The sequence below is a fragment of the Mixophyes fleayi genome, chromosome 1 (genome assembly GCF_038048845.1).
Source record: "Mixophyes fleayi isolate aMixFle1 chromosome 1, aMixFle1.hap1, whole genome shotgun sequence".
Classification (NCBI taxonomy): Eukaryota; Metazoa; Chordata; class Amphibia; order Anura; family Limnodynastidae; genus Mixophyes; species Mixophyes fleayi.
The window spans coordinates 357,936,080-357,949,630 of record NC_134402.1 but is presented as its reverse complement, the minus strand read 5'-3'; the positions used below and the strand labels follow the sequence as shown (position 1 = coordinate 357,949,630).

Here is a 13,551-nt window from a genome sequence, read left to right as displayed (position 1 = left end):
CAAAACAGAAAAGGTGCAAATACTTACATGTAAGAGCATAAATATGCAGGCCTAGATGTAAGCATCTGCAGGAGGTGTAACTGAACATTCTGAGAGTTACACAAATTAGGCATATGAGTACACCTTTAATTGAGACTGAAATTATATAACAGTGGATAAGGCATGTTTAGTAACCTCCTGTATTTGTTTTTCTCCATGTCCTATTAATGCACACATTGAGTATTTGCATTGCTGCAGCCATGTGCATTTCTTGGAGAATATTAGAATACTTTTCCTCCTTTATACGTTAGGCAAAAAAACAAATTAAAACAAATGCAAAAATATGCTGGTCAGATGTAAACACATAAACAGCAATACATTTCCAATTACCATCTTTATTTTCTGGAGAAAACAACTATAAAAAGTTATTGCTGGACATTTTAATACAATTTTTGGAAGCTGTCAGATTGATCTCGGTGTGCAAGTGTTTGTTTTGGTTTTTTTTTCACCTAAAGTAAAATTATTGCCCACAAGAGACAACCCATTATCACATTGTAAAAAGCTTACAATGTATTCCAAAGACACAGGAGTAGGCCACTTTTTCAGTGTAATTTCCACCTTCAAAAGAATCCCATTAGGAAACCACTAGAGTGGTAAGAATATTATTTTTATTTTAAAATAAATTTGTGCTCTTAAATTATGGCTGATGTTAAACGGGAACACTAACTACTCCTTTACATGGCTGTAAATGAAGATAAAACCAATTTGTAGCTTCAACATTTCCTGCCTTTCATGACTCAGCTATTAGCTGGTTGTAGAAGACATTGTTGGACAAAGCCATCATTGCTTCTAATTTTGTGGATAATACTACATCTTAAAAAAAATAAAAGTTGTGGTGTGCCAGCTACCATGAATGATTGTGTGTGAGGGCGAGCTGTCCAATGCAAGCTATAGCCACAGAAACGCATCAAAGATTAACAGCTCAGCACTATACAGACAGTGGTCGTCCATTCCATTATCTTGCAGGTCGACACTTCAGTTGGGGCCAGGCACCTGTGTATATAGAATTGCAAGGGCAACCAGATTGCCAATGTTTATAATGGCAGATGGCAGAGAAGAACGCTAGTGTGTCTACCCCTGATGTGGGTAGAACGAATGCTGGGAGAAAGAAACAACTCAGTCATAGTAGTGTATAGTAGAACAAACTTTTATTTACCTGAAACCATGGTGTCTGTAGGATGCTTATGTCAGCAAAAACTGAACTTATTTACAATTGTCTAATGGCAAAACATGCGTTTGCAGTAACTGACATTTTCTTGTAACTGAAGCATCACAATAAATCGTATTGCACCAAACGGTCATCTGCTTTAGAATTTAATAAGTTACATTATTACAGTGCAAAAATGACATTTGCACACTTAAAACAAGTTAAAAAAAAAACCCCTAAAACTTATGAAATGGTGACCAGGAAGGAGATTTACATTTTAAACATTCAACATCTGTACCACTACCTTCTGAATGAGTTTATAAATAGAACAAGTGCATATTGTACATAGCTGTTTATAAAGGAAATGATACAATACAGACATTTGATTACTTACAACTGAAAGCATGCACTACAATGATATTGTACATGAACTAATGACATCTTGCATGGCAATACAGAAACTTGGCTTGGCTGCTTAGATTTTCTTCCCAGTTCATTTGATGCTAGAGGGGCCAAATACTACATAGGATTTTAGGGTGTCCCTCAAACAGCAAAAGGACTCTGTATGGATTAATCAAAATCCTCCATGGAATCGTCCACCTCATTTAAATTGTTCTGATGCCGCTTTAGTTATTTTTTTTTTTAGCACTTTATTGAAGCTCACTAGACATGTCTTTTCTTGTCCCCCATTTATTTGATCACTGCCTCTAAACACACACATGCACACAACAAAGCAACCTTACATCTTTGCACAATTGTTTAAGAAGGGGATTACTCCAGTTCTGAAAAGGAAAGAAGAAATAGGTCATCAGCTTTTCAAAGTCTGCAAGATGGACAGGGTTTCAGAAATAACACCTGAACACATTCTAGCCTAGGACTAATCACTATATGCCTACAGTATTGTGGCTGATTATTATATTTACATAGTCTTAAAGGGGAAGTATCATAAGAATGTTTATGACATGGGGCAACGTATACATAAATAGGTTTACTAGCTGAATTAGTTTACAATGGTTCATCTGCAAGAAAAGGCTATTTGGTAAGGGATACTTCTCCTTTAAATAGAAATTTTGGAAACTGAAGAATAATTTTCCAAAATCCCAGTGAAAGAGTTCTGCCCTACTGCTCACTAATGCTGGTCCTACCTGTCATATGGTTGTGATACAGTAGGGAAGATGTAGCCATTATAAAATGCAACATGTTTAAGAAATCTGCACTTTGTCCATATTGCAACAGTCAATTCAGAAACTAAAAGTAAAAGCCTTTAATATATGTGTTTTGGGCATATCATTTGTTTTCAAATATTTATGTAAAAATTATATAAATATTAAGTTTCAACTAGTACTTTCCTTGGATACCCTGAAGTATATATTGTCACACTACACATAATGAAAGTACATGGATTCCTGTTTAGATGCTTATATGGCAATTTAAGCATCTACACAGCTCTCCAAACCAGTTATCAGGGCACAACTGAGGCCATACTGGTCATATGGATTACTTTGTCCTAAAGACCCCCATTTTTGCCTCATCATGGGTCAAATGAAATGTTGCAGTTGATATTTTACTCAAGGTCAGTTGTCAATCTGTTTCAAGGACATCTAAATCTAGGACTTGGCCTTGGACACTGGCAATACACACTTGTTTGGGAACTAGTCATGGTAATATTCGAAAACTGCAAAATCCCTTTTTCTTATCCTAAATATACAATTCTGCATTACAAGGGTTAACATTCAGGTGCATAGTGAATTTCAAAACGGCAAACGGTTTCATTAGTCAGTGTGTGAATGAAAAAGTGTGTTAATTTTCCCAAGTACCAGTAGAAGAGGTGAAGTGTTAAGGATATTGTTACACATTAGATTATGATGTTACCAGCTTTACCTAATTCTTGAGACTGCTACAACATGAACACAGATAAATCAGAATATACAATGTTTTAATCCTAGTCTAGATAAACCTCCATATGTAAAGCAAAAAGGTCACACGGCTCAATGTGTAATGTCATTTGGAGGCAGATAAGGAAGGTGGTTAACATTAAACATGGGTTGATCTAGGTCTAATTTGACAAGACCATCAGTACTGCATAGACACATTCACATGGTGGATCAGAAGGCATCTAACATACAACTGTAAATACATTTAAGAAACAAAACAGTATTGATTTAATGATTTCCTTTAGCACATCATGAATAAACTGGAAAGCCTAGAAGTCAAACCACTAAAGAAAGAATGACTTTCTCCTAAAGCTTATATTCTGCTTAAAACAATGACAATATCACTGACAAACACACTACTACGAGTCCGTAGACCAAAATAAGGCAAATAACATTATATCTTAAGTTTTCAGCACTCCATGCTATAATTGCCTCTATTGGTCTGTCTTACCTTAGTTACAGTATAAAAACAAAAGCATAAAACCTCAGCATGAGGTAATCTAAGAAGCTGGAGGTACATTTATGACATTGATAAGATTTCAATTTTGGGAAATAGTACTACAGGTTATTCATCTAATTATGGGGCAAACTTGCAGTGCTATAAACTATAGCAACAGATCAGCAATGAACTTTAACCAGCCTATTGCAAAATAGACTAATAAAAGCAACTGACTACTTGTTATGTTTTATTGTACGGAGTGTGCAAGTTTGTAACCATTAGGAAATAAACCCAGCATGGTTTGGGAGGCAACAGACTTACGCATGTTTATTTTTATGGATTTATTTGAAATTAACTTTTTCAATGATGTTTAGTGAATCTGATCATATTACTTTGTGTGTGTCCCCCCCCCCCCAATCAAGTCAGCGCCGGTGGTAGTTATGTTCCCGAACATGAGTACCTCGACAACACTTACACCGACATCTTGACAGGGAATCAAGGAACCCCGACATGCTGTTAATATTGTTTTTTTTAAACAAAGACTTGCAATCATTGCGGCTATTTAACAAGCCGCCAGCACATAATCACGTGACTTTGAACCCCTGCAGTAGTATTGTTGGTCTTAAGGGTGCAATGGAAGGAGGCGGCGCCTGTATAACGTTAAGAAAACTTTAATATACAGGCGACACCTCCATTCATGCACCCTCAAGACCAACAATACTACTGTTGGCGCTCAAAGTCACGTGATTCCGTGCTGGCGAAATGTTAAATAGTCGCAATGCTTGCAAGTCATTTTTTTTTTTTTTTTTTAAAACAATCAATATTCAGCAGCATGTCGGGGTTCCATGATTCCCTGTCAAGATGTCGGGGGTAAGTGTTGTTGTCACGGTACGCATGTTCAGTACCCAACCCGCCAGCGCATGTGTAATAGTAATGACATAAGGTACTGGATTGTGTAGCATATGGGTGAAACAAATTGTATATATTCTGGTTATTTTTGAAAGACAAAATTGATGCCTCTTACATAAACCGTTACACAATGTAGTGTCCTTGTGGCCTGAGCTACTGTGTCACCTCTAGATTGCAAGCTCTTTGGGGCAGGGAGCCACTATCTACTGTATTCTAATATTTGCACTTATTTTTAAAGACACCACACGCATGCTGTAGGCAATTTGTGGCACCATATAATAGCTTATACATACATGAGCAGTCCTGTGCTCTATACACTTAATAAAAAGGAATTTCTCCACATCTATTTGCATCTCAGACACTTGATATGACTGTCATAAGATAATATGAAACTTTTTTTAATGTCTGATAGTCATTAAAATAGATTTCCATAGCAACCAAGTCTTTGTGTACTAAATTTTGTGAATGCAAGACAAGCACAACTAGCACCCCCACCCCTATTCACAGCTAGTGCTTGTACAATGAGATGTTGCAGGGAGGCCTAAAATAAAAAGATTCCTGCAAAATCCACAGTCAGCATCTAATCTACAGATCTTTTTACACCCATAAACACTCATTTTAAGTAAAATAAACCCAAGAACAAATAATACTAAAAAAAGCATGGAAACAACAAGTTCCAGAACAGGGAAGGTAATCAGAGATTACACTTTTATTTTTTCTGTTAAAAATGTGAATAATAAGGTACAATACTATGTAAGATTGATGAAATGCAATGGAAAAAAAGAAAAAAAAACAGTCATGCGAGTCTTTCCTGGCAGCGTTGATGTTTCAGGCTGTACAGTTAAACAGCTTGGTCACTAGGAATGCTTCTTAACGTATCCATTTATGGACATAGTAGGCTTGAACCTCTTTCTAGCAAAAATGCTTGTAGTCACACACTGCTAAAAGGTAGTTAGCAGCTATGACTAAATTCATTAAAAAGCTAAAGATTTAAAATGTTCCACAGAAATAGTAACTAATGCACTAAAGAGAAAACTCATTACAACAGAAGAGGCAGTATTTCTGTGGAAGTCAGGTCTGTGCTAGAAATTTATATTTCTAACAAAGCATCAGCTTTCTACCCATGTAATACAGCAGCATTTAGTACACTTCTATAGGCTGGTGTTACCTTTGTTGTATAGTTTAAACTACATTTAGATCAAAAGTTGGCCAGTGTACGGACCTGAAATGGTCGCCATGCCCAATATTCATCCCATCTAAATAGGATCATTATCGGCCTTGAGGGTAAAATGTGACAAGGGAACTTCTATCAACCCTAGCAGCAAATACCAGAATCTCTCCACATTTGGTCAATCATGAGGCCAAACTGGAATACATCCAGACCATTTTTCCTTGGACGGACAACAGTCACACCGTTTCCAGGCAGAGCGGCAGGATCGCAACGTATTTGGCCAGGTTAACTTTGAGGCAAGAAATTTTCCTGAACAGCACAATATTAAAGGATTTACCCAGTGCCACATTCTATTCCCCAATCATTTTCTCTTAAATATTGTTCGTTCTGATAAGTTCTGACATTTGTATAGATCTGCAATTATATCAATACTAGCACTGTAGAGAAGCCAAATAAGTTGTGTCCCAAATTTTTTCTTTTCTGTTATTGACTTTTTTGGCTTGCTAGTTTTCGGCTACTGAAGTGATGGACCTCAGCTTATCTACTATATAAATGCCTAGTGGCGTGTGTGAAAAAAAAAAAAGCTGTAGCGCCACCTGCTGGGCAGAGTTATACACTGACCTATATATTTCTTGAAGGAGAAGCGACAGTTGGGAGTGGTTGGCGGTTGCCGGGGGTGACAGTGGGGAGTTTTTAACACCTTAAGTAGCTTGATGAAGGATGTGGCGATAAGGATGAAGGATGAGGTGATGGAGAAAAATGATGAGGTGGGGACATGTGGACAAAACCACGTTAAAAAAGGGCGCTTGCGTCGGGAAGTAACGCTCTTCCCCTGAGGCCTGGGCTAGGCCCAAATGCATGACAAGAACCATTTTAACACCTTAAGTGGCTTGATTTGACTAGAATGCATGAGTATCATGCACGGGTTAACTTGTACATTATAAATGCTGACCAACTATTTTGCAGCACAGTGAAAAGTACAACTATTGCAGGAAGAAACGCTAGAAAAGGTAATTCTAAAAAAGGGAGGGACATTAATTTATGGGTGAAATTCAGTGAATGCATTCAGGGCGGTTTTAAAATGGAGAAATAATTCACCTTTACTACCAATAGCAAACTATGTTCTGAACAAAATCAGCAATTCTATGTAGATGAAAATCATCTACATAGATGCAAACATCATCTATTATGTCAGTAAGTATTTCTATAGTCAATGGAAACTAAAGAAAGGGGAGGGGGTGGACACCATCTTTCAAAGTAGTGTGTTTACCTACAGGGCCAAATTTACAGCTAATGCAAATTTCTAAAAGTCTAATTTCATGTGACAAATACAAACATTTTACTAGATTTTGTTGAATAATGATTTTGCAAACATGAGGAAGCCATGTGTGGAATCAGTAAGGGTGTACATCTTCTTCAGACAGGTAATTTAAGCCATGTGCTGTTTATCAAGTATACTTCATTACTTGGACATCTAAATGCTACCACCTCCATAGAAATCCAGGATATTTGGCAGTTCAGTCATTCAGATTTTTTAGGACACCATTCCAAGGAGAATAGGCATCAGAAATGATCTACGTTGTTGCTGCACATCAGGGTTTATAAAGTTTATAAAGCAATTTCCAGACAATCTGAAGTCCAGTGAGCAAGATTGACCATGGCAGAACACTGTAGGCAATTACTCCAGGTGTGGGCATCCCAACAAATTCCCCTACAGATCAGACTGTATGATGCTCCGAGGCATCGCAAAGAGCTAAAAAGCTACAGCCAGTGATCAACAGCTTGTGTGAACATGGTAACCCATATCTTAACACAATCCGGGCACCAGGTCACCATGGCACCTGGTCTACAGGGGTATCCGACTGCATTGGAACTCCCAGCATCTCATTTTTTGGCTGCAGGCATCCCTAGGCCTCTCGCTGGGGGTTCAGTTTACTATGAGACAGCCTGGTAGTGGCTCAGATGCACTCATACGCTGCCAGACTGGCTCACAAAGCATGATGCTGGAGGGGCGATTTGTGGTAGTTTTGCAGCCACAAGACCAAGACAACTCGCAATCGCAGAGGAAAAAATGAAGCCTGAGGTCCGACCAACAGAGCTCAGACAAAATTGGATCATGCAACAGGACAAAGGGTTCTTTTCTTTTTCAAATATTCAGTTTAGATTTGCTGGTGTGTTTAGGATCAAGGTTTTGGAAAAGTATAGTTAGAAGGTATAGTTCAATGCTATGGCAGGAACTTAAACAGCTTATAGTGGCTATATAATGTATTATCCCACCTTGGACTTTCACATTTTGTTGAAACCATGATGGATTTATTTGAAATGAATTCCCACTAATAAAAACACAAAATTACTCAATAATATGCCGGGGAAAAAACAAAAAAAGGGATTGTATTAGTAATTACCCCCTCGGTATGTCCATACCAGATTTCCTTTGAAGTAACCACATTTCTTCCAAGTCACATTAGTAGTTTATACAAGTCCATCTGTGTACAACGTGATTACAGCATACATACACTAGCCCGGCGGTTCCCAAAGTGTGCGCCGCGGCTCCCAGGGGTGCCGTGGGCCAGCCATTGAACAAACACAAAAACTCACCAGTGACAGCTGCGTGAGAGAGGTGGATGCTGGGTCCCGGCGCTGCGCGGATTGGTGAGTTTTTGTGTTTGTTTTGTTCCATGGCTGCCGCGCGACAGAGAAGGGGGGGACACAGCGCGACAGAGAAGGGGGGACACAGCGCGACAGAGAAGGGGGGACACAGCGCGACAGAGAAGGGGGGACACAGCGCGACAGAGAAGGGGGGACACAGCGCGACAGAGAAGGGGGGACACAGCGCGACAGAGAAGGGGGGACACAGCGCGACAGAGAAGGGGGGACACAGCGCGACAGAGAAGGGGGGACACAGCGCGACAGAGAAGGGGGGACACAGCGCGACAGAGAAGGGGGGACACAGCGCGACAGAGAAGGGGGGACACAGCGCGACAGAGAAGGGGGGACACAGCGCGACAGAGAAGGGGGGACACAGCGCGACAGAGAAGGGGGGACACAGCGCGACAGAGAAGGGGGGACACAGCGCGACAGAGAAGGGGGGACACAGCGCGACAGAGAAGGGGGGACACAGCGCGACAGAGAAGGGGGGACACAGCGCGACAGAGAAGGGGGGACACAGCGCGACAGAGAAGGGGGGACACAGCGCGACAGAGAAGGGGGGACACAGCGCGACAGAGAAGGGGGGACACAGCGCGACAGAGAAGGGGGGACACAGCGCGACAGAGAAGGGGGGACACAGCGCGACAGAGAAGGGGGGACACAGCGCGACAGAGAAGGGGGGACACAGCGCGACAGAGGGAAGAGTGTCTGGATGCAGAGGGGGCATTTTTGCATACAACTAAATAAGTATTTCTGTCCTGACCTAAATACTTATTACAATTTTTTGACCCAACTACTTCTAAAACAGGACTGCTCAGTAATTTTGGAGGGGTGCCTTGAAAAAAATTATGGAGACTCTAAGGGTGCCGCGAACTGCAAAAGTTTGGGAACCACTGCACTAGCCTCTGACCTCCCACAGTTGTTGGTGCATGCCCGAGCAGAGACAAAATGAAAACAAATGAACCTTACAAGCAGATCTGGATAAGGTCATTGAGAAGTACTAATCAGGGGGTAAAAAAAATTTGAATTCAAGAATATTTTCATTTGCATTAAGTTTACCCCAGAGATAGGAGAGGCATGACCATGTGGAGGAAGATTGTAGGCCTGGTGGCCTCAATGCCAAGCACCATGATTGGAGCCAACCTACCTCTGCACATCATATTGAACACCCCATCCCTACAGTGAAGCATGGTGATGGCAATATCATTATGGAGGTGTCTCTGCAGCAAGTACTGGAAAGAACACAAAAATAGAGTGAAAAGGGACAAAGTAAAGTACATAGAAAACCTGGAGGAAGACCTTCTGAAGTCTACAAGAGCACTTGTACTTTCAAGACGTATCTTCCATCATGACAATAACCCAAAGCATACACCCAAAGCCACAGTGGGGTTGCGTACCACCAAAAAAGTTAGTGTCCTGAAGTGGGCTGGTCAAAGCCCAGATCTCAAGCCAACTGAAAGTCATTACTGTCCATCAATGATTACCATCCAACCTGATGGAACGTGAGCAATTTTCCCCAAGAAAAATGGACTAAAATTCCAGTGTATAGAAACTGATAGCCACTTACCCAAATAGAGACTCTATAGAGCTACAATTGCTGCCAACAGTAGTTTTACCAGGTATTACCTCTGCTGGGGCAATACTAATGCAATTATTTATTTATTTTTTCCATTTATTCAGTGTTCATAATGAATTTAGACAAATGGTTGCATTTCACATCAAGTAGTTTGTGTTGATTAGTGGGGATACATTTCAAATAAATCCATCATGGCTCCATCTTGTTACACAGCAAAACGTGAAAAAGTCCAAGGGGTGGGGAATACCTTTTATCGGCACTGTACTTATTACCGCTACTAAATAGGTATTGTACAAGTTGCTATTCCTACACATGGCTTCTTCACATTTTTAATTTTGTTCATAAAAAAACCAAAACCCAAAGAAAACGGTTATCGGTCACGTCAGATTAGACTTGTTGAATTTCAGGTCTTGGTGAAGACTAGACCACTGTAAATCATGGTCGATATGTAAAAACAGGTTTGAAAGCCAAAATGTACAATCTCTAGTTAAATATACAGTTCTGTCTCAACCAGTCACCTCATGTTGCTGATATTATTGGGCATCAACAGAGAAGTGCTTAAAACACTTTACATTACTCTTCAAACCAGAGTCTTGTTACAAGGTAGCATAAGGCCGGCTGTACACAGAATACTCCATGTGGAACTGCAGGACAAGTAAGTGTTCTATACATTCAAGTAGAATGTATATATCAAGCACCTACTTATTTGTAAAACAGACTCCTCTTGAACCCCTGCACAAAAATGGAATCAGAAACTAATAATAAATAAATATATATATATATATATATCTCAATCAATGTTTTGTGCCGATTACAGCTCAAGCAGGAGAGTGGTTATTGGTTCTTAAAGTTGGATCACTGTTTGCAAATTCATTAAAGGGACAAATTACAAAATGTACCTCAAATGTGACAAGTATGAAAAGTAAGCGTAGGACAGACTCAGTGCAAAGTAATGGGAAACTTAACCACTTTTTATTCTTTAGCAACAATACAGACTGTCATTTCTTGCAGTGTTACATGAACTGGCTATGATGGAGTGTTTTAAAGGCAATGAATACTCACTTTAGTTGATGAGTGTTGGAAGGCATTTGGAGAAAAACACCACAATTAGGACGGTTAATGACCTAAACACTGGAGGCTGAGGGAAGTCATCCTGAAAACATGCTCTAACAGTTAAATGATGGCCATTAGTGTCACTTTAAAATAAAAATAGATCTATACAATATGTTCATTTGGTCATGTGCTATTTACAGGTTTTACAAAAACAAAAACACAAAGTTAATTCCCCAACTCTGGTTTACACAGGTTGGCAGAATAACTTGCAACAGATGAAGGGTTCTGCGCCAACATCTGTGAAATATAATCCAGCTTTATCTTAAATACGTGCACACACACACACAGCATGGTCTAATATGAGACAAAAACGGAGAGAAAAAGAAGGAACTTAGGTGATAAAGCAGTTGTAAGACAAGACATTGTTTTCACTGTCCATTAAAAGGTTTTATTTTTGACTAGGTTGTGAAGTAGAGCCCCATGAAACGGGCAACACTGGGGAAGAAAAACAAAAAACGTCCGCTACAATAAAATACATTAGACAGTTAAATAAATAACCTTAAAATCTATGGGGAGGAGAAACATGATTTAAACTTGTGGGGGTAAATCTGCACTAGCAACAATAGGCATACCTCTTACAGAGAATGGTGTAAACAGAAAATGAAATGAGAGACTAGAAAACAAAATACTGACTGAGGTAGCAATTATCTGCTTAGTGCAGGAAAAAAAACAAACTGGCTTATGGGTAAATAAAAAAAACAAACCATTAGACAGCATAATGATATCAAATCAAATCCAAAATGACCATGCAGAAACAGATCATGCTTGGTAGTTTTAGGAAATTAAACACGCGATCCCTAAATCTGCTAATTTTCTGCAAATAATGTCCAATGGATCAAATTATAGTTCCTTTTTGCTTCCCTGTGTAGGTTTTTTTTTTTCCTTTAAACAAGAATTAATATGAAACAGAACACTGTACATGCTTTTTTTTCCTCATCTACAAAAAATATTTGCATAAAATAGTGTTAGATCTCTGTACATGTCAATGAACACTAAGGGTATGTATATTTAAAACTAACAAAAAAAAAAAAAAAAAAAAATGGACATCTCTTCTCCATATTGGAGTAAAGAGGCGTGGGTGGAGGTAAGGGGAGCAAAATAAGACCTAGCATGAGAAACAAAAAACTTGCCTTCACCAGCACTATGTTCATGTGAAAATTCAGCAGATATAGACAGTTGCGTTAAACAATAAAAAAACAAAAACAAAAAAAAACAAAACTGGTTAAGTTAAACATTTCCATTCTGTAAAAACGTCAGTCAAGACCAAAACATCTCAGTAAGGTTAGTGTCGGTGCTGTAAAGCCAGATAACCAAAGGTAAGGTAATGAACACAAACGGCCAAGAAATCCCCTCAGTGCATGCGGCAAAAGTGCACGGTTTGGCGGCAGGCTTTTCACACTCTTTACCAGGTTCCAAGTAGTTACGGGCAATATATTTAAGTGTCTCATCCAGAAGTATAACCGGCAATGACAATTTCAGCACCATCAACCACTGAATCAAGTTCAACGGAGTGATCTGGAAGATGAGCTAGAGAGAAAAATTAAGCGGTTAGTGAGAACATTGCAACAAATTCTTTAAAAAGGATACCTCAAGTATTGCCAGTGTGACATAAACATACCGGTAATGGTTCTACATAAAGAATTAAGAAATGAAGAGACATGGATAAGCATATAGATCCCAGAAGCCACACGTTTTCCCATGGAGGCATCCTCAGTAGCGACTGGTTTTCAGATAAGCTACAAGAGGGGAAAGAAAAAGAAAAAAATAAAATTAAAAATTAGTTCCAAAAATATAAAATCATGTAATATTGTGCATGTTTACACCTGAGGCAAAGTATTCAAAGCCTCAATTTCACACATGTTACAGTAGCAGCAATAAGACCACCACAGAGCCCATTTGTAATTTGCTTTTATTTTATTTTGGGAGTACATTTAAATTCTAACATGGAATGGATTTACATTTTATTTTTGACTGGTGGGTATTGCTAGCCCCATATAAAAGTAAATTTAGCCTGTCACATATAAATAATTTTCAACCAGTAAACGTAAAAACTCTACTCTAGTAGAAGGGCCCTGACCAGAAACGGGAACATATATAGGGCTCATCCAGTTATTCATTAGACTGAATACTGCCTGCAGTATACTGGACAGTGAGCTGTACTTTAATTTGTCAGTGTGACAGAGTTAATGGCTGCATAACCACGTAAACATTACCATCTTTCCAAGCGCTCTTCCAAGTAATCTCCTATTTGCAGCAACTTCTAATTTTTACATCCTAAATTCAGATTGGCTATTTGCTTGTTATTCATTAGTATTTCTACTTAGCACTTCTGTCTGTCTACTACACTAAGAGATAAGGAAGCCTGCACCCAACTACTGGTATACTGCAGATACAGATCCGCTTCTCTTTCCCTTAGTGACCTTGTGAAATCTGGCCCATCACCCTGCCCTACCATTACCAGTGTTCATATAGGACACCTCCTCCAAAACAGGTTATGTTAGCCAGTGCAAACATTAAAGACGATATTAGCGAGATACAAGTCCCAACACTATTTTGCCATTAAAATATTTCACA

General features: G+C 39.2%; 1 protein-coding gene across 2 annotated transcripts in view; it reads right to left on the bottom strand.

The window, feature by feature from the left end:
* Positions 1-1,165: 1,165 nt before the first annotated feature.
* The window catches only part of ATP2A2 (ATPase sarcoplasmic/endoplasmic reticulum Ca2+ transporting 2), a 37,005-nt gene continuing 24,619 nt past the window's right edge, over positions 1,166-13,551 (bottom strand). The window contains exons 19-21 of one of the 2 annotated variants that reach the window (XR_012677779.1): positions 12,596-12,713; positions 10,927-12,504; positions 1,166-1,968 (exon numbers count right to left, since the gene is read on the bottom strand). Coding sequence is in view for 1 of the 2 variants with exons in the window: in XM_075178354.1 (XP_075034455.1) it covers positions 1,958-1,968; positions 12,384-12,504; positions 12,596-12,713 (250 nt within the window). In the remaining variant the exon portion in view is untranslated. The remainder of the gene's footprint in view (positions 1,969-10,926; positions 12,505-12,595; positions 12,714-13,551) is intronic. The other variant, XM_075178354.1, reaches the window with a different exon arrangement.